This window comes from Nannospalax galili, unplaced genomic scaffold (assembly GCF_000622305.1).
Source record: "Nannospalax galili isolate Female #2095 unplaced genomic scaffold, S.galili_v1.0 scaffold1024, whole genome shotgun sequence".
Lineage (NCBI taxonomy): Eukaryota > Metazoa > Chordata > Mammalia > Rodentia > Spalacidae > Nannospalax > Nannospalax galili.
The window spans coordinates 800191-820045 of record NW_008351455.1 but is presented as its reverse complement, the minus strand read 5'-3'; the positions used below and the strand labels follow the sequence as shown (position 1 = coordinate 820045).

General features: G+C 38.8%; 1 protein-coding gene across 2 annotated transcripts in view; it reads left to right on the top strand.

The window, feature by feature from the left end:
* The window catches only part of Sf3b1 (splicing factor 3b subunit 1), a 49319-nt gene extending 29767 nt beyond the window's left edge, over positions 1-19552 (top strand). Inside the window, exons 12-25 of one of the 2 annotated variants that reach the window (XM_008848288.3) lie at positions 778-957; positions 3205-3291; positions 3396-3666; positions 4200-4345; positions 4444-4590; positions 4742-4867; positions 9185-9406; positions 11142-11324; positions 11407-11518; positions 13055-13175; positions 13820-13951; positions 15231-15503; positions 18071-18287; positions 18785-19552. In XM_008848288.3, the coding sequence (XP_008846510.1) occupies positions 778-957; positions 3205-3291; positions 3396-3666; positions 4200-4345; positions 4444-4590; positions 4742-4867; positions 9185-9406; positions 11142-11324; positions 11407-11518; positions 13055-13175; positions 13820-13951; positions 15231-15503; positions 18071-18287; positions 18785-18943 (2376 nt within the window). In that variant the 3' untranslated portion in view covers positions 18944-19552. Of the gene's footprint in view, positions 1-777; positions 958-3204; positions 3292-3395; positions 3667-4199; positions 4346-4443; positions 4591-4741; positions 4868-9184; positions 9407-11141; positions 11325-11406; positions 11519-12595; positions 12666-13054; positions 13176-13819; positions 13952-15230; positions 15504-18070; positions 18288-18784 lie in introns of those variants that run through there. The other variant, XR_003846259.1, reaches the window with a different exon arrangement.
* The last annotated feature ends 303 nt before the right edge of the window (positions 19553-19855 follow it).

Below are 19855 nucleotides of genomic sequence, written 5' to 3'. Positions count from 1 at the left end.
TGCCCTGGTTCCTATTTTACTTTTTATTTGGAGATGGGGCCTCTCATTGTTCCTTAAGTCTGACCTTGAACTTGATCTGTAGCTCAGGAAGACCTTGAACTTTGGTTCTTTATATAGCCTCTGCTCTGGCTATTTGGGATTATAAATTTGTGCCCCAGGCTCAGTGAAGTTTAATTCTTTTAATCAAAGGATCTTATTCTAATGAGGGTATAAAAAAGTTAAATCCTCTTTTTAGTCCTTGAGAGCTTTTGAAATACCTTTAGAACTTAAAGGTAATTAGTTTGCAGACTTAATATAAGTTGTATTATAAACAAGTGTTTTGAAGATGGAAGGCCCTTTAAGGGGAACTAAGGCATATTATACATACTTTTTTGGTTCTATAGAGCTAGTAAATTAGCCTCTTTTAAAAAATTTTTATTACATTTGTGTATGTGTGTGCACATGTGTACCATGGTGAACATGTAGAATTTGGAGGACAACTTTCTGGAGTTTACTCTCACCTTCCACCATGTGGGTCCTGGGAACCAAAGTGCAGTTGGCCAACTTGGTGACAAAACTCCTCTCACCTTCCACCATGTGGGTCCTGGGAACCAAAGTGCAGTTGGCCAACTTGGTGACAAGCACTTTTACCTGCTGAGCCATCTTGCTGGCTCCTGAATTACCACCTCCCCTTTTTTCCCCCTTAAGTTTATAAAGTCTTCCTGAAGTAATCTGTTCTTTCAGAATACTTTGATCATTAAGAAAGCATCCATTTTTTTCCTCCTGTTTTTCCCTCAGGCTGCATTACGTCAAATTACTGATAAAGCCCGAGAATTTGGAGCTGGACCTTTGTTTAATCAGATTCTTCCTCTGCTGATGTCTCCTACACTTGAGGATCAAGAGCGTCATTTACTTGTGAAAGTTATTGATAGAATATTATACAAACTTGATGACTTAGTACGACCATATGTGCACAAGGTTTGTTCTCAATTAGTGTTTCTTATGGTTTAATATTCTTTAGTTTTCAATATGAAAGGAAGCCAGGGTCTTATTTATTTTAGCAATTTGTCTTGTATTCTTGAAATTTAAAAATTCAAAAAATTGAACTGATTCTGTACATGTGTAGTAGGGAAAGTTCACCCACTTATACCCTGCGCAGAGTTAACGTTGAATGAATTTGCATGTCTTCCAATCTTTTGTTTACTTACTGTGTTACTACTGCTGACCTCAAAACTTGAGATCCTCTTTGCTTCAACTTCCAGAAACACTAGAAGTATAGGTATACACTACTGCCTTAATTTCTTTTCCTGTTGCTGTGATAGAATACCCTGGCAAAAGTACCTTAAGGGTTTATTTCGGCTCGTGATTCAAGCATGGTGAAGAAATCACAGCGGCAGGAGCTTGAGACATCTGGGCATGTCGCATCCACACTTGAATGCATACTAGTGCAGGATTCTCTGTCCAGGGAATGGTCTCATCCACAATTAAGATGTATCTTCTCACTACAGTTAACATAATCAAGCTAATCCTTGCAGGCAGGCCTGGAAGCCCATATCCCTGGTGATTCTAGATCCTGTCAGGTTGATAATTTAGGTTAACCGTCACCACTACTGTACTTGTCTTCCAGATATTTTTCTTTTTAGAAGCAAACATAATACATACAAATAAAGGTATATGTAAATTTCTTGCCATTTTTAATATAGTGAATTGATACTATTTTTCTATTTGCTTTTGTTGACAGAATGACAACAGGTATTGCTCTATATTTACATAAAGAATCTTTGTTAGTTTACATAGTGATCCAGTATTTAGATATTTGGAGCCTATGGGGATCATTCTCTTCAAGAGACCACAAATCACTCCCTGGTGCCCATAGATTCACGACCGTACCATAAAGCAAAATGCGTTTAGTTCAGATTCAAAAGTCCTCATAGTCTTTTAACAGTCTCAGCATTACTCAGTCATCTAATATCCAGTTTCTTCTGAGACTCAAGCCACTCTTAACTGTAAGCCCCTGCAAAATCAAACAGACAAATCATATACTTCCAACATATAATGGAACTGAACATACATTCCTATTCCAAATCCTTTAACTCCATGTCTGGCTACTGTTATTTTACTTCCAAAGGGCTTAGATGGCTCTGCCCTTTCAGCTTTCCTGTCTGCAATGTACATTTCTCTCTTGGGTTGGTACTACTCACTGTATGTAGCTCTCCTTAGCAGATGGCTCATGACTCTGGCGTCTCCAACATCCTGGGATCTCCATTGACAACCAGGCTTCACCTTTACAGCTTCGCTTAATGGCCTCTTGGCCTGTTTAGGGCATTCTTTATGAAGGGACTCTTCTTGTAAGCTGCCTGGCCTCAATGACTCTGAAATCACGGAGGAAGAATTAATGACCCTTTCACTCTTATGTCTTTCATGCCTCTAAAGCCAATACCACATGAACAGCAGGCTTTCAACTTGGGATGGACCTTTGCTGCCTTCCTTCACATTATCAGCAGCTTTTGCACATTGTGGTTTTTTTAGGAGCAGAAAATTCTTTTAGCCTTTTCTAAGCTGGAAGTTTAGCTGGGTGGGGTTTTGCCCTGAGGGCACTCTAGTCTAAACTAAAATTTCTGAAGGCTTCATATTCCTCCAGAAACCAGTACGACCAGGTTCTTCACAGTAACAGCCCCCTCACTGGTATGAACTTCTTAGTTTCTTTTCTGTTGCTGTGATAAAACATGACCTAGGCAACTTATAGAAGTAAGAGTTTATTGGGTTTACGGTTCCAGATGAGTAAGAGTCCCATCAGGTCAGGGAGGTGTGGCAGGAGACAGCCAGAGCAGAAAGCTGAGAGTGCACATCTTCAAACAGGCCCTGTAAGCAGAGAGCATAACTGGAAATGAGATGGGACTGTGAAATCTCTTAGCCTACCCCCAGTGATTTGTGATTCCTCCAGTAAGACCGAACTTCCAAAACCTCCTCACACAGTGCCACCAATAGTAAAATGACATCATCACCTGGAGCCTATAGGGGGAACATTCTCATTCAAACCACCACACATGCTTAATAGGTTTCACAAAGTTTCATCTATAACTGGGGCTTGGCTTTATGGAAATAAAAGTCTTTATCCTGCCCCTTGATTAACAAAGTTCTTTAATAACTAAATTTCCTGTGTTTATGTTACATGTATATCACTAATTGATATGGAAATGTAACTCCTGTTTTTTTCTCTTTCAGATTCTTGTAGTCATCGAGCCACTTTTGATTGATGAAGATTACTATGCTAGAGTGGAAGGTCGAGAGATTATTTCTAATTTGGCAAAGGTAATTTACATTAAATTCCTAGAAAAGAAAGTTTGTAACCTGTTATAAGTTGAGGATTATTTTAGATACTAAACTGAAGCTCCTGTTGTATCTTTTCTCTTCAGGCTGCTGGTCTGGCTACCATGATTTCTACCATGAGACCTGACATAGATAACATGGATGAGTATGTCCGAAACACAACAGCTAGAGCTTTTGCTGTTGTAGCCTCTGCCCTGGGCATTCCTTCTTTATTGCCCTTCTTAAAAGCTGTGTGCAAAAGCAAGAAGTCTTGGCAAGCGAGACACACTGGTATTAAGATTGTACAGCAGATAGCTATTCTTATGGGCTGTGCCATCTTGCCACATCTCAGAAGTTTAGTTGAAATCATTGAACATGGTAAGCTGTAAGACAGCATTGTCTTTTTTTTTTTTTTTTTAAAACTTGTTTTTTAAATTTTAATTTTTTTTATTTTATGTGTATTTGTGTATTGCCTGCATGTAGGTAAGTGCACCCGTGTTGTGCAATGCCTGCGGAGGTCAGAAGAGGCTGTTGGATCCCCTGGGACTGGAGTTACAGACAGTTGTTAGCTGCCATGTGGGTGCTGGGAATTGAACCTGGGTCTTCTGCAAGAGCAGTCAGTGCTCTTAACCGCTGAGCCATCTCTCCAGCCCATACAGCATTGTCTTTTATAGATCAGTTGTCCTGAAAGTTTTGTTATTAAGGGAAATAAATGAAAGGGCTTATTTATACAAACACCTTCTGTTTTGAAATGGAAGTTTGTAATATTTTCTGCTGATAGACTGGCTTTTGCCTAATTTTATGTAAATTAAAAGTTCTTGTACTTTGAGTAATGAATAGATACATTGCTGTATTGTGTTGTAGAAATTAGGCAGTGTTGGTAAATAATTCAAACGTGTTTGGTTGTGTAGGTCTTGTTGATGAACAGCAGAAAGTTCGGACCATCAGTGCTTTGGCCATTGCCGCCTTGGCTGAAGCAGCAACTCCTTATGGTATCGAATCTTTTGACTCTGTACTCAAACCTTTATGGAAGGGTATCCGCCAGCACAGAGGAAAGGTGATCTACACATTAGATTCTGGTTTTGACTTCTACTCATTAAGCAATCTACGTCTAATTACTAAAGTAAATTTATATACATTTTTATTTTAAAACAGGGTTTGGCTGCTTTCTTAAAGGCTATTGGGTATCTTATTCCTCTTATGGATGCAGAATATGCTAACTACTATACTAGAGAAGTGATGTTAATCCTTATTCGAGAATTCCAGTCTCCTGATGAAGAAATGAAGAAAATTGTACTGAAGGTATTATTTCAGATTTATGAGTACAGATTTGTTAGCATACTGTGCTTGTTTTATGACATTCAAAGAGAATTTAGGACATTAAAAAAACAGAAACCTTACATTATATTGTATCAATGTTGTGTTTGATTTAGTATTTTTTTTAACCTTTTAGGTGGTAAAACAATGTTGTGGTACAGATGGTGTAGAAGCAAATTATATTAAAACAGAGATTCTGCCTCCTTTCTTTAAACACTTCTGGCAGCACAGAATGGCTTTGGATAGAAGAAATTATCGACAGGTAGGCTTTTTGTTGGTGGTGGTGGTCTTTTTGAGACAGGTTCTTCCTTCAGCCCCAACTGACGTGGAACTCTACATGGAGACCAAACTGGCCTCTGTCTCACAAAAATCTGCCTGCCTTTGCCTCACAGTTGCTGGGATTAAAGGTGTGCACCACCATGCCTGGTGCCTGACAGGTTTTTATTGTTAAAAGTTTGTTTTTCAAAAATACTTTTGACTAATTCCTTACTCACTTTGAATGTATATTGCATACTGTAATGTGCTCCTACTATCTTATATTTCATATATGCTTTTAAGTGAAAGGAGATGGATAGACCTTATAAGTCAATTCTCCTTTTCTTTTGGAAAAGCATACAGATTTAATATAAATTTTCCATTAGGCATGCTTTTTCTTTTTAAGATTTTTTAAAAAACTTGTCAGATTTTTAAAAACATTTATTGTTATGTGTATGAGTGTATTGCTTGCATGTGTGTAAGTGCACTGGGGCCGTGCAGTGCCTGTGGAGTTCAGAAAGGGCGTTGGATCTCTTGGAACTGGAGTTACAGACTTGTTAGCCACCATGTAGGTGCTGGGAACCAAACCCAGGTTTTCTGCAGTCAGTGCTCTTAACCCCTGAGCATCTTTCCAGCCCCCTTTTTAATATTTTTATTGATATGCATCTGTGCATGTGAATGTGTATGTGTACATGTGTGTGTGCAGGTAGCCACAGAGTCTAAAAGCAGGTGTTGCATTCTTTGGAGCTAGAGTTACAGGGAGTTGTAAGCAGCTTCACATAGGTGCTGGGAACTAAACTCTAGTCCTGGAAAAGTAGCACAGACTTTTAACCATCTCTTCAGCTCCCACTGTGCACTCAAAAAATTATTTCTTTAATGTGTATGAATGTATTGCCTGCATGTGTGTAAGTATACCCCTGTCGTGCAGTGCCCACAGAGGACAGGAGGGGAGTTGGATCCCCTGGAACTGGAGTTACAGGTGGTTGTTAACCTCCATGTGGGTCCTGGGATTTGAACCCGGCTCGTCTTCGAGAGCAGCCAGTGTTACTTAGCCATTTCTCCAGCCTCCCACTTGTGTATTTTTGTGACTGGGTTTGATGGAAGAGACAGATCAAGTGAGAGAGTTAGGACTTGCCTCTACCTAACTGATCTGCCCAGGGAGGTCAATGACCTTCCTGTTTCTACTATCTTCTCAAGTGTTGAGGTGCCTACCATATTTTGGGTCAGCATGTCCTGAGCCCCATTCTTCAATACTGTTTTTCATTTTAGTTTTTAAAAAAATTTAATTATTATTCTGTGTGATGTGTGAGATATATGTATGAGTATGGACACATGTGTCAGGACACATTGAGCCATAACTCACACATGTGCCCTGTGTGTGTGGAGGTCAGAGGGCAACTTTTGTGAGTTACTTCTTTCTTCCACCTTTGGTTCCAGGGATTGAACTTGGCTGAGCACTTTGACATTCTGAGCCATTTTGCAGGTTCAGCATACTGTTTTTATTGGCTATATTTCTTCTAGCTAGTCTCATTTCAATTTCCTTGTCATTTGTTTGTTTTGTGGCTCACTGGTTTAATTAGGGTTGCTTGCCTGAACATGGGTGGAAGGTTATTTACTGGAGTATGGACAACATAATAGTGGCTACACCACTGAAGAAAAAGGACTCCCCTTCTACCAGCAACTATTAACTGCCAGTAGTTTCTCAGGGAGAGGAAAGGCCTCTCCCTCTCCCATGATGGAATGTTGATAGACCCAATTTTGTGCAGGTCACCACAGCTGCTGTAAGTTCATGAGTGCAATGGCCATGTCATGTCCAGAAGACAATATTTCACAACTCTTTCCCCATCCTCATTACATTGTTTCTTATATTCTTTCTGCTTCCTCTTCTGTGATGTTCCCTAAGAGTTGGAGGGAGTGATACAGATGCCCTGTTTAGGGCTGAGTACTCCATAGTCATTTATTTTCTGCATTTTGACCAGTTGTGAGTCTCTATATTAATCATTTCTTAATGCAAAGTCATTAACCATTGACCAATGCAAAAATAAACTTATCTGACCAAGGCCGAGAGCAGTAATTGTGAAAATAGATATTTAGAAGCCACTTGACAACATGTCCATTTAGCAAAACGGCAATAGTAGGTCTCCCTCCCCCAGGTCCCATGACCATCTCAGCTCTGGCTTTTGACCAAGCTTGTACCAGGCATGAATTCTCTCCTGTGGTGGGGTCTAAAATCCAATAAGCGGTTTGTTACCCTCAAACTGCTTGGTCTGGATCTTGCTGTATAGCCAAGCCTGCCTATTTATTTACTTATTTTTTTAAAAATATTTTGTTTATTTATTTTATGTGTATGTGTGTGTTGCCTGCATGTAGGTAAGTGCACCCACGTCGTGCAATACCCGCGGAGGACAGAAGAGGCTGTCGGATCCTCTGGAACTGTAGTTAGGACAGTTGTTAGCTGCCATGTGGGTGCTGGGATTTGAATCGGGTCTTCTGCAACCAGTGTTCTTAACCTCTGAGCCATCTCTCCAGCCCCTTATTTAGGTCTTTTTGAGACAGGGTCTCCCTGTAGCCTCAGCTGGTTTGGAATTCACTATGTAGACCAGGCTGGCCTCAATCTCACAGAGATCCGCCTGCCTCTGCCTCTGCTTCCCAAGTGCTGGGATTAAAGGGGTGTACCACCACACCCGGCTTAGTCCTGTTTTTAAGACATGGTCACCTGTAGGCCTCGCTGGCCTTTAACTTATCATGTAGCTGAGGATGACCTTAAAGTCTTTATCCTTTTCCCTCTCTGCCCCAAGTGCTAGGCTTATAGGCACATATGCCATCATGCCTGGCTGCTTTTCTTTTTAATTAGATACTGTGGTACTCCTCTTAGGAAGACAACTTGTATAGGACTTTCTCCTTCTACCAGTGGGTCCTGGGGACTGAACTCAGGCCATCAGGTTTGGTGGGCAAATACCTTTTGCCGTCTTGCTAGCCTGTTTTGTTTTGTTTTGTTTTTAAATAATTTTTAAAAATGTATGTGTATGAGTGTTTAGCTGTGAGTGCACCTATGTATGCAGTACCCATGGAGACCAAGAGGGAACTGGAGTTACCAATGGTTTGGGACTGTTGTTAGGAGTTATATGGGTATTGGGAACAAAGCCCAGGTCCTCTGCAGTAGCAAACAGTGTGCTTAACCTCTGAGCCATCTCTCTAGCAATATATATATTTTTTAAGACAAAGTTTCACTTTGTAGCTCAGATTGAGCTCAAATTCTTGATCCTCCTGCATCAGACTCCTAGTGCTAGGATTTGCAGGATTGTACCACTGTACCCAGCTCATCAGTTCTATAGTGTATTTTAGGATAAATACTAAACTATGAGTTGATATTTGTCTAGTAAATTCAGGCTTTCTCTGGCTAGCTAAAACACGAATACAGTTTTACTTAGAATTGTTTTTATTTTTGCTATGGAGATAGGGTCTCATGCATCTTGGCTTGGTCTGGATCTTGCTGTATAGCCAAGAATGATCTTTAGTCTCTACCTCCCAAGTGTTGAAATTACAGGCGTGTACCACATTTATTGAATACTGGAGATCTAACCCAGGGCTTCATGCATAGTCTCAAGTCCTCTACTGAGCTTGTAGTTTTACTTTGATTCAACCTTGGCTTAGATTCACTCATTTACGTTTTCTGTTGGGCATGCTGGTGTACTTTTGGAATCCCAACAATTGGGAGACTGAGACAGGATCACTAGTTGAAGGTCAGCCTGTACTATATCATGACAGTCTGTCTCAGTAAAATTTCTAGTTACTTTTTTTTCTTCTCTTTTTTGAGGCAGGGTCTCCCTGTAGCCCCAGCTGGCCTATGCTATGTAGACCAGGTGGTCTTGATCTCACAGAGATCTGCCTGCTTCTGCTTCCCGAGTGCTGGAACTAAAGGCGTGTGACACCACGCCTGGCAAAATACTGCCCCATCTGAGGCTTGAACTCAGGACCTTCAGATTATGAGACTGATATGCTGCCTACTGCACTGAAGGTGACTTGGTCACTTTTATTTATCTTATTTTTGGAGGTAAGGTCTCACTCTTTGGTCTAGCCTGGCCTTGACCTCACTGTATAACCAGACTGGCCTTGAAAAGGTCCCCTTGCCTCAGCTCAAGTACTGGGATTATAGGCACAAACTACCACACCAAGCTACAGTCACTTTTAAAGTTTAGTAAGGATTTAATCATTCCCAGCATTAGCATTAGTTGTATACTTAGAATATTTTACTTTTCATGTTGCTTTATTTCCTTGGAATAAAAGATAATAGATTTTAAAAGGTTTTCTTTTGTCTTTCTAGTTAGTTGATACTACTGTGGAGTTGGCAAACAAAGTAGGTGCAGCAGAAATTATATCTAGGATTGTAGATGATCTGAAAGATGAAGCTGAACAGTACCGGAAAATGGTGATGGAAACAATTGAGAAAATTATGGGCAACCTGGGAGCAGCAGATATTGATCATAAACTTGAAGAACAACTGATTGATGGTATCCTCTATGCTTTCCAAGAACAGACTACAGAGGTAATGGCAACTAACTTTAAATTTTCTTGTTGTTACATTTTTACTTATGTACATTGTGTGTTTGTAGGCATATGTGAGAACTGAGTGCTGGTGTTGGTCAGAACAAATACTGGGAACCAGTTCTTTCCTTCCCCATATGGGTCCCTTGGATTGAGCAGTTGCTAGTGACTTTCGTATGTGTAGAAAACAATATTACTTTTTAAGCAAATTTCCCTAAAAAGTAGCTTAAATTTGAAATAAAAAATATTTACTTTGCTGGTGTGGTGGCGCATGCCTTTAGTCCTAGCACTTGGGAGGCAGAGGGAGGTGGATCTCTGTGAGTTTGAGGTCAGCCTGGTCTATATAGTGAGTTCCAGGACCTGACTCAAAAAGACACCCAAAAAAATTATTTTTAAATTTTATGCATATGAGTGTATTCCTTGCATGTATGTAAGTGTATTGTTGTGCAATGCCTGTGGAAGTCAGAATGTGTTGGATCCCCTGAAACTGTAGTTACAATTGTTAGCCCCATGTGGGGGCCGAGAACTAAACCTGGGTTCTCTGAAAGAACAGCCAAGTGCTCTTACCCACTCAGCCATCTCTTCAGTCATAAAATTTGAAATTTTTATTCATTTGTTTATTTGTTTGTGTATTTATTTATTTTGAGATAGGGTCTCCCTGTAGCCCCTGCTGGCCTGAAATTTACTGTATAGACCAGGCTGGCCTTGAACTCATAGAGATTTGCCCGTCTCTGCCTCCCAAGTGCTGGGACTAAAGGCGTGAACCAGCCACCATACCCACCTGAAATTTTTATTTTTCAACTTAAAATAATTGATTTGATTTTTGTTTTGCCTTTTGGAGACAGGGTCTCCCTGTAGCCCCAGTTGGCCTGGAACTTGCTATGTAGACTAGGCTCTATCTCACTGAGATTTGCCTGCCTCTGCCTCCAGAGTGCTAGAATTAAAGGCATGCACAACCATGCCTGGTTTCAATTTTTATTTTTATTTTATGTATATGAGGGTATTGCCTATATGTATGTAAGTGCACCTGTGTCATGGAGTGCCTGCAGAAGTCAGAAGAGGGCGTCGGATCCCCTGGAACTGGAGTTACTGACAGTTGTCATCTGCGATGTGGGTACTGGGTTTCAATTCCTGGTCCTCTGCAAGAGCAGCCAGTGCTCTTAACTGCTGAGCAGTATCTCTCCAGCCCCTAATTTGCAGGTTTTTTGTTTTGTTTAGTTTGGTTTTTATTTCTTTTTCTTTTCTTTCTTTCTCTCTCTTTCTTTCTTTCTTTGGGAGAGAGCTTGTCTAGCATGCATGAAGTCCCAGGTTCAGTCCCCAGAACAGCAAAAATCTGATGAGTTAGCAGGTTTAAAAAAAAATTGAATTTTAATTTTTGGTCTTTTTGAGGCAGGGTCTCCCTGTAGCCTCTAGCTGGCCTGGAACTTACTATGTAGACCAGGCTGGCCTCGAACTCACAGAGATCTGCGTGCCTCTGCCTCTCAAGTGCTGGGGCTACAGGGCATGTGCCACGGCCTGGCCTAATTTGCAGTTTTAAAATACTGATTTTTAAAAAATTCCTCAGTTGTTTACCAGATGTTCTTCTCTTAGATTTTTGGATTGAAGTGAATAAAAGAGAAAAAGGCAGGTGTTGTTTGGGTGCTTGGAAATAGTGCTAAAAATCAGCTGTCAGTCATAAGGAAACTAAATTGTGATTTTTAGTGAATTAAAAAAATGACTTAGTCTTTCTCTTTTAGGATTCAGTAATGTTGAATGGCTTTGGCACAGTAGTCAATGCTCTTGGCAAACGAGTCAAACCATACTTGCCTCAGATCTGTGGTACAGTTTTGTGGCGTTTAAATAATAAATCAGCAAAAGTTAGACAACAAGCTGCTGACTTGATTTCTCGAACTGCTGTTGTGATGAAGACTTGTCAAGAGGTAATCCTGGGTATCATATTTGTATTTTTTCAAAAGGTAGTTTGAAGTAAATAGTAACATTTCAACATTTGTTTTATTATAGGAAAAACTGATGGGGCACTTGGGTGTGGTGTTGTATGAATATTTGGGTGAAGAGTATCCTGAAGTATTGGGCAGCATTCTTGGAGCACTGAAGGCTATTGTAAATGTAATAGGTATGGAATTCGCTGGTCCTGTGAGAATTTGGTTTTTAACTTTCATTGTATTTTGAAAACAAATTATAGATTTCATATTTAGGTGTTGGTTGATTTTTTTTTTTTCCTTTTTTTTTCTTTTTATGCTCTTCAAGATTGTATGTCAGAGAATATCATGAAAGTCCTATCATCCTATGTCCATTAATATTTTACTAAAATAGTTAAAAGGGTAAATTTAGAACCCATTAGAGGAAATACTTGCAGCTCAGAAGGCTTTGAAATAATGGATAGAAGATCCTAATAGAACTAGTACATCAGCTGAAAAATACTCATGTTCTATAAGAGAGAGAGGCAGCTTGAAGTTGTAATTTAGTTTTAACAATTTGTTTCTGTTCAGTCTTCTGTATTTAGTACGATGGTATGACAGGTGGTTATATATTTTTTTTTTTTGCTTGCTGTGAGTTCAGAGGATAACTAGGAAAAGTGAACTGTTACCATCTTGTCTTTTTATACCCAAGTCTTAAAAACCATAATTCAGTCTTTTAGTCCTAAGTAAACACATACATACATACATACATATATATATATATATGTGTGTGTGTGTGTGTGTGTGTATGTGTGTGTATAAAACAATCTTGGGTATTAAGAGAGAAGCTTCTGTTCTTTTAGGGGAAGGAAGTATGATAAAGCAAATATAGCGCTTCCTGTGTTAAAACTTCCACTGTTTGAATATAACATTGTCAGAAATAACCCCTTTAGGCTGAAGAGTGGCAGAAAGGGCCAGGAGTTCAGAAGAGCTGGCTGTTGATAGCCACTGTTTTTCCCATTTTACTAAGAGTGTTTATGCAATATAGATCTTTGAACTGTTGCACTTGCATGTAGTTACCAGGTCAGCCCAGTCTTGTATACTTGTTAGTGACTTATCAATAATGAGTTACTTAGCCACTTGTGGGTTTACAGGGAGTTCTAAACCATATTGTAGAAAAAATGATTTCTGACTGTTAGGGAAACATGGGGAAAGCAATGGAGAATCAGAGCAAGCAGTTCTAGATAGAGCAAGAGCCCCTGCCAGCTGCTTCCTTTTTTCTCTCTTCGTAGGTGTAAATACCATCCAAGTATGCCCTGCATTGCAGGGAGACTGGAGATCTGTTTGTTTTGCAGTTAAAGGGTAAGGGGGCCCTTTCTGGAAAATTTTGCTTTGATTTACATGTCTACCTCTGGCTTATATTGTTGTATATTGCCAGAACATAGGCTGTCCCCATATTTAAATATCAGTGTACAAATAACATTTCAGAATCAAATAAAACTTTTTGTTGCTGAGTAACCATCATTCATTAAATAGTTCATTGATTTCTGTCATTCTTACATGTAATCAGAAGCTGTTAAAAAACAGCTAAAAACAATTCCAATTCTAGTTAGCCTGGGGCTTTCTCTTTCCATAGGTAGCTTCTAAGTGTGTATTTATGCCTAGATGTATGTATTACATTGCAAAGAAAACGAAAAGTGAGCAAAAGTTGTAGTTCAGATATTGATAGTTTCTTGATTTTTGTTAAATAGGTATGCATAAGATGACACCACCAATTAAAGATCTCCTGCCTAGACTTACCCCCATCTTAAAGAACAGGCATGAAAAAGTACAAGAGAATTGTATTGATCTTGTTGGACGTATTGCTGACAGGTAAGCAGATTACTTAAACATTTTTTAAAAATATTTTTATTTTATGTGTATGTGTGTAGTGCCTGCGTGTAGGTAAGTGCACCTGTGTATGCAATGCCCGGAGGACAGAAGAGGCTGTTGGATCCCCTGGAACTGGAGTTATGGACAGTTATTTGCTATCATGTGGGTGCTGAAATTCGAACCCTGGTCTTCTGCAAGAAGCAGCCAGTGTTCTTAACCGCTTGGCATCTCTCCAGCCCTACTTAAACATTTTTATGAGTAGTATTCCTTCTTGTATTTAGCCAGTTTGTATTCATTTAGCAAGATTTGCTTAATTTTGTTAATATAAGTACATATGATCAGGATATCCTAAATTAATATTTTCAGTCAAATTTTAGTTTGCTGGTCATAGGAAATAAGTGGCAGTATAGTTTTAACACTAAATCAGCCTTTCGTAAGAGTGACAATAGCTTTCATTTAATATTTAAAATTAGTTAATCGTGATTTTAGAATTGAATATGCACATTTACCTTTGACAGTGTTTATTAGGACTAGGGATAGAAGGAGGGTAGAATGCTTATTTGGTAAGCATAAGGCCCTGGGTTTGATCCTTAGCACTACAAATAGAACACCCTAACAAAAGTATTTATTTATTTTTTAATTAGGGGAGCTGAGTATGTATCTGCAAGAGAGTGGATGAGGATTTGCTTTGAGCTTTTAGAGCTCTTAAAAGCTCACAAAAAAGCTATTCGTAGAGCTACAGTCAATACATTTGGTTACATTGCAAAGGCCATTGGGTGAGTATTATCTTTGTTTTTTATTACATTATAGTAAAATAATTGGTTTTGGAAAGTGCTTTCATATAGCAATATATTTTGAGGCATTATATAATCAGTTGAAAAGGCATTTCATTTTATTGACCCTCCGTATTTTAAAATATTTTCTTAGTTTTTTTTTTTTTGTCTGTCTTTTTGAGATAGGGTCTCCCTGTAGTCCCAGCTGGCCTGGAACTCACTATGCAGACCAGGCTGGCCTCGAACTCAGGTCTACCTGCCTCTGCCTCCCAAGTACTGGAACTAAAGGCGTGAACCACCGCGCCTGGCTTGGTCAGTACTTTATAAAACACAGTAACAGAAAGGAAACTAGGACAACTAGAAAAATAATTTTTAAAAACCCACAAAAGTCTGGTTAGAACTAATTTCAGGATAAATTCACATTTCTCATTTTTTTTTTTTTTAAATTTTATGCGTATGTGTGTATTGCCTGCATGTAGGTAAGTGCACCCTTGTTGTGCAGTGCCCGTGGAAGACAGAAGAGGCTGTCAGATCCCCTGAAACAGGAGTTACAGACAGTTGTTAGCTGCCATGTGGGTGCTGGGATTCGAACCCTGGTCTTCTTCAAGAACAGTTGGTGTTCTTAACCACTGAGCTGTCTCTCCAGCCCCCCTACTTCTCATTTCTTGATAATAGTATATTTGTTTCAGTGGTGATGTGATTAAAAAATTGGCAACAAATAGTTATGAAGAACTGATTATAGCCCCAATGTAGGAAAAAAAAATTTTTTTTAAAGCATGAGAGACAGGCAGAACTGATAGAAATTTAGCTCAGCCTGGTCTACATAATGAGTTCCAGGCCAGGGAGAATTATATAGCAAGCAAGACCCTGCTCAAGAAAGGGGGTGGGGGGGGATATAGTATATGTAATGAAAATGTGTGGAATGGAAGAAAAGGAACATGGATTTTATATGCTTGAGTATGGGAGTCCAGAGTATTGGATACTTGCGTCTATAAGGTATCCTAGTTCTGGAGTCTGTTTGACCACTCAATTTAAACATTTGATCAAATTTTCTTATATTTCATAAAGTTTAAAGAGTAAAAAAAATTGAAAATGAGTTCATATAAATTAATTTTAAAAAGCAGATAATTTATATGAAGTTCTTAAGTAAAAACTGTAATCCTAGTAATGTTAAAGTATTGAATTTTATCATAAAATTCATGATTGCTAATGACTATTATTTTTCTTTGCATTTTAACTTGTAATATTATAATTTGCTGACATATTTGTTGTTTTTTTTCAGCCCTCATGATGTATTAGCTACGCTTTTAAACAACCTCAAAGTTCAGGAGAGGCAGAACAGAGTTTGTACCACTGTAGCAATAGCTATTGTTGCTGAAACATGTTCACCCTTCACAGTACTCCCTGCCTTAATGAATGAATACAGAGTTCCTGAACTTAATGTTCAAAATGGAGTATTAAAATCCCTCTCCTTCTTGTTTGAATATATTGGTGAAATGGGAAAAGACTACATTTATGCTGTAACGCCCTTACTTGAAGATGCTTTAATGGATAGGTAAGTGACTTGAACTGAATGCAGGAAGAGAATTAACAATTCTGTTTTATTTTAGCATTCATTAAGGGCTTTTTTGTTTGTTTTAGTTTTTTGATACAGATAGATAGTAATATCTAGCTCTAGCTGGCCTGGAACTCACTCTGTGGACCAGGCTGGCTTAAACTCAGAGTAACTTACCTGCTTTTGCCTCCTGACTGTCTGAATGCTGAGATTAAAGGCATGTGCTGCCATGACCAGCCACTCTGCCTCTTTTTTTTATTTTTGGGTCTTTTTGAGACAAGGTCTCTCTGAAGCCCCAGCTGTCCTGGAACTCACTATGTAGACCAAGCTGGCCTCAAACTCACAGAGATCTGCCTGCTTCTGCCTCCCGAGTGCTGGGGTTAAAGGTGTGCGCCACGACACCCGGCTACTCTGCCTTTTTTTAATTAAAAAAATTTTTTTTTTAAAAATGTGTATGTGTTTTGCCTGTGTGTACAAGTGCACCACATTTGTGCAGTACCCGTGGAGGCCAGAAGAGGGTGTCAAATCCCCTGGAACTGAAGTTAACTGTTGTTTGTCACCATGTGGGTACAGGGAACAGAACCTGGATCCTTTTCAAGAGCAGCCAGTGCTCTTAACTGTGGAGTAAAATAACTCTCCAGTCCTCCTCCTTTTTTGTTTTTTTGTTTTTTTCTTTTTTTGAGACAGGATATCCCTGTAGCCCCCAGTTGGCCTTGATCTCACAGAGATCTTCCTTTGTCTGCCTCCTGAGTGCTAAGTTAAAGGTGTGGGCTAGTATATCCAGCTTGTATAATTTCTTACTTTGAGATTTATGATGTTGTGGTTACTCAGATTTTCTTGTTCATGTCTTGTCCTGTGGCTCCCCACCCCCACCCTGCCCAGTCAACTTCCATATGTGTTACCTAAACATGTTTTGAAATAGGTGGTTGAATTTTGTTTTTAAATAAACTTCCTATTGTTCTACCTCCACTTCCAGAGTGCTGGGATTACAGGCATTGGTTACTACACCCATTTTTATTCAGTGCTGAATATCCTACTCAAGGCTCAATGCATGCTAAGCAAGCATACCACCAAATGAACCACATTCCCAGCCAATCTGCAGTTTTTTAGCTTTTTATTGAAAGTAAACATAGCTTTCTAGAGCCATACTTTTCCTTTCGTAGGCCCCTGTGGTTCAGATGGTAGCAGCCACTAGTTCAGTACTGATAAGAGTCTCGGTATCTTTTTTACCATCCAGATTGATGTACAGACTTAATTGTACTAGGAGAGTCCAAATAGTTTCATTGGCTGCTTTAATTTTTAGCTGGTTCCTTTTATGTACAGATTAAAGTTTTTAACTGGGCATGGTATAACCTGTAATCTGAGCTACTAGAGGTTGAAGCAGGAGGATTGAAAATTCCATGCCCACCAGTGCAATTTAGTAAGCCTGTCCTGTCTATAAAATCTTAAGATTTGCCAGGCATGGTGGCACATGCCTTTAATCCCAGCACTCAGGAGGCAGAGGCAGGCAGATCTCTGTGAGTTCAAGGCCAGCCTGGTCTGCATAGTGAGTTCCAGGACAGTTGGGGCTACAGGGAGACCCTGTTTCAAAAAAACCAAAAAAAAATATTTTTTTAAAGATTTGGTGGGGGTATACTGCTCAGTAGTAGAGCACTTGTCTACCATGCCCGAGGCCCTGGATTCAAATCCCATTAGCCAAAGTCACTCAGTGACCTTCATTAAGGGCCACTTAAACTCAACTCAGTATGGTACCAGAAAGTATATACATAAGACTTGGAGACAAACTAGTAATTGTTGTTTGTAGAAGCCTGCCTTCTTGGGACCAAAGTAAGAATAAACCACCACCTTTCCTTGTTTCTGAGCATTACAGCCATTGCTAGATGTGACCTGAGGTTAAAAATTGTGTTCTGTATAATAAATTGAGGTAGTAATTCAATTGAAAATTACTGAATGAAAAGACTACTTGAGTTGGAAAAATTATTGAGAAGTAACTGCTTCATTATGATGAACAAATTATATTATGGTGAATAAGTAAAATACTAAGTGAAATAAAGATCTTTTTTTATGGGCCAGGTGTGGTGGTGTCTGCCTTTAATCTCAGCACTCTTGAGGCAGAGGCAGGTAGATCTCTGAGTTCCAGACCAACCTGGTCTACATAGTTTGTTTCAGGACAGCCAGAGTACCACATAAACAAAAAAAATCTTTTTTTTTCTACACTTTTGAGAGATTGTTAATATCTTGGCAAATGTTTATTTTATCCGAGTTTACATTCAGAATAATTATGGAGTGGATAAGGCATTTGTGTAGGGTCTTAATTTTCTCTTCTCAAATTGAAATTTTTGAATGAAGTAATATCTACATGAAAGTAGCTTTAATTTTAATTTAGTTAGTGTATGCTTACATGTGACTTACTATTAAATGAGGTAACAGGTTAAGAATATTAGCAATTAGTCACTCATGTGAGAGTCACATGCTAATTAGTAATTCAGTTGCTAATAGGCAAATGAATATTTCCTACAAAATGAAGACTGTAATTTAACAAAGAATTCCTCCTTCTGTTCTACTAGGGACCTTGTACACAGACAAACAGCTAGTGCGGTGGTACAACACATGTCACTTGGTGTTTATGGATTTGGTTGTGAAGATTCTCTGAATCACTTATTGAACTATGTGTGGCCCAATGTGTTCGAGACATCTCCCCATGTAATCCAGGCAGTTATGGGAGCCCTAGAGGGCCTGAGAGTTGCTATTGGACCATGTAGAATGTTGCAGTATTGCTTACAGGTAGGTTAAAGGTGGTTTTTTGCTCCCCCCCCGATTTGTTGCTTTATTTTAAGATTGCTCAGAAAAGTGATTTTGTTTACTATATTGGAGTTAAGTTACTTCCTAATTATCAGTAGGACATATATTGAACCATATGGGAGAGCAGTTCCTGTTGAGGTAGGAATTAGATTTTGTCTGTCACAGTTTCGTGCAATTGAAAGTTTATTTTCCATCTTTCTTAAAAGGAAATATTTCTAATCATGTCCTTATAGTTTGCAGTTGGATTAAGATTATATATATTAGGCCTGCAGAAATGGCTCAGTATTTAAGAACACGTACTGCTTCCAGAAGACCCAAGTTCAGTTCCCAGCACCCATATCAGAATACTCAAAATAGCCTGTAACTCCAGCACTGTCACCCCTGCCCCATACACATAATTAAAAATTAGTTAAAAAAAAAATCTTTAAAAGATATATATTCTTGAAAATTGAAATAATGCTACCTTCTCATTATTCTAGGGTCTGTTTCACCCAGCTCGGAAAGTCAGAGATGTCTATTGGAAAATTTACAACTCCATCTACATTGGCTCACAGGACGCTCTCATAGCACATTACCCAAGAATCTACAATGATGATAAGAACACCTATATTCGTTATGAACTTGATTATATCTTGTAATTTTATTTTGTGTCTAATACACAGCTGTTTCACAACTTAAACTTGCTTCAATTTGGTGATATAAACTTTTAAAACATTGCAGATCAGTGTAGAGCTGGTCATAGAAGAAGAGTAGAAATCCAGTAGCATGACTTTTAAATAACTTTTGTTTTTGATGTTAAGCAGTAAATGCCAGTAGTGACCAAGGACACAGTGATTACACTATACTGGAGGGATTTCATTTTTAATTCATCTTTATGAAGATTTAGAATTCATTCCTTGTGTTTAAAGGGAATGTTTGAGAAATAAACATTTGTGTACAAAATGCTAATTTGTGTGTGTTTTTTGAACATGAGTTGTAAAATGCAGAACTCTGATAAAGTATTGGTTTGTGTAGAATAAGTGGCTTAGTTTCATTTTTCTGTCACCTGGTTTATTATGGAACATAGCAGAATACAAACTATATAAAGTGATGGCCTCTGCCAAAATTCCATTGTTCTGTTGATAACAATGAGAAGAGTAGCTTTGAGAGTGTTCCCTCATCTAGCATAACCATTCCAAACCATGGAAAACAGCACCTGGCTGAACTGTCTTGAATATTGTTTTGTACGTACATAGCACCTTTCACCTCTTGATTTCTCAAAATGCTTTATGAACATGCATAAAGAAAGTCTTTTAAGTCATGTCTAGCTCTTGATGGTCTGTATTTTGAAAGTGGGAAAGCTATCTTTCCTTCAAAACTGTTTTCTTCCCGTTGGGAGTGAGGCTAAGAAATGCTAAGGTAGTAAGACATTCTTTGGGCTTTTGCAGTTAGCTACTAATTTAATTCAGTCATTTGTATGCCTAGTCACTGTTACTAGATGCAGGGTCTGAAAAGGTGCCTGTGACCTGGCCTTTGCCCTTTGAAGCAGGTATAATGGAAAGGGGGAGACA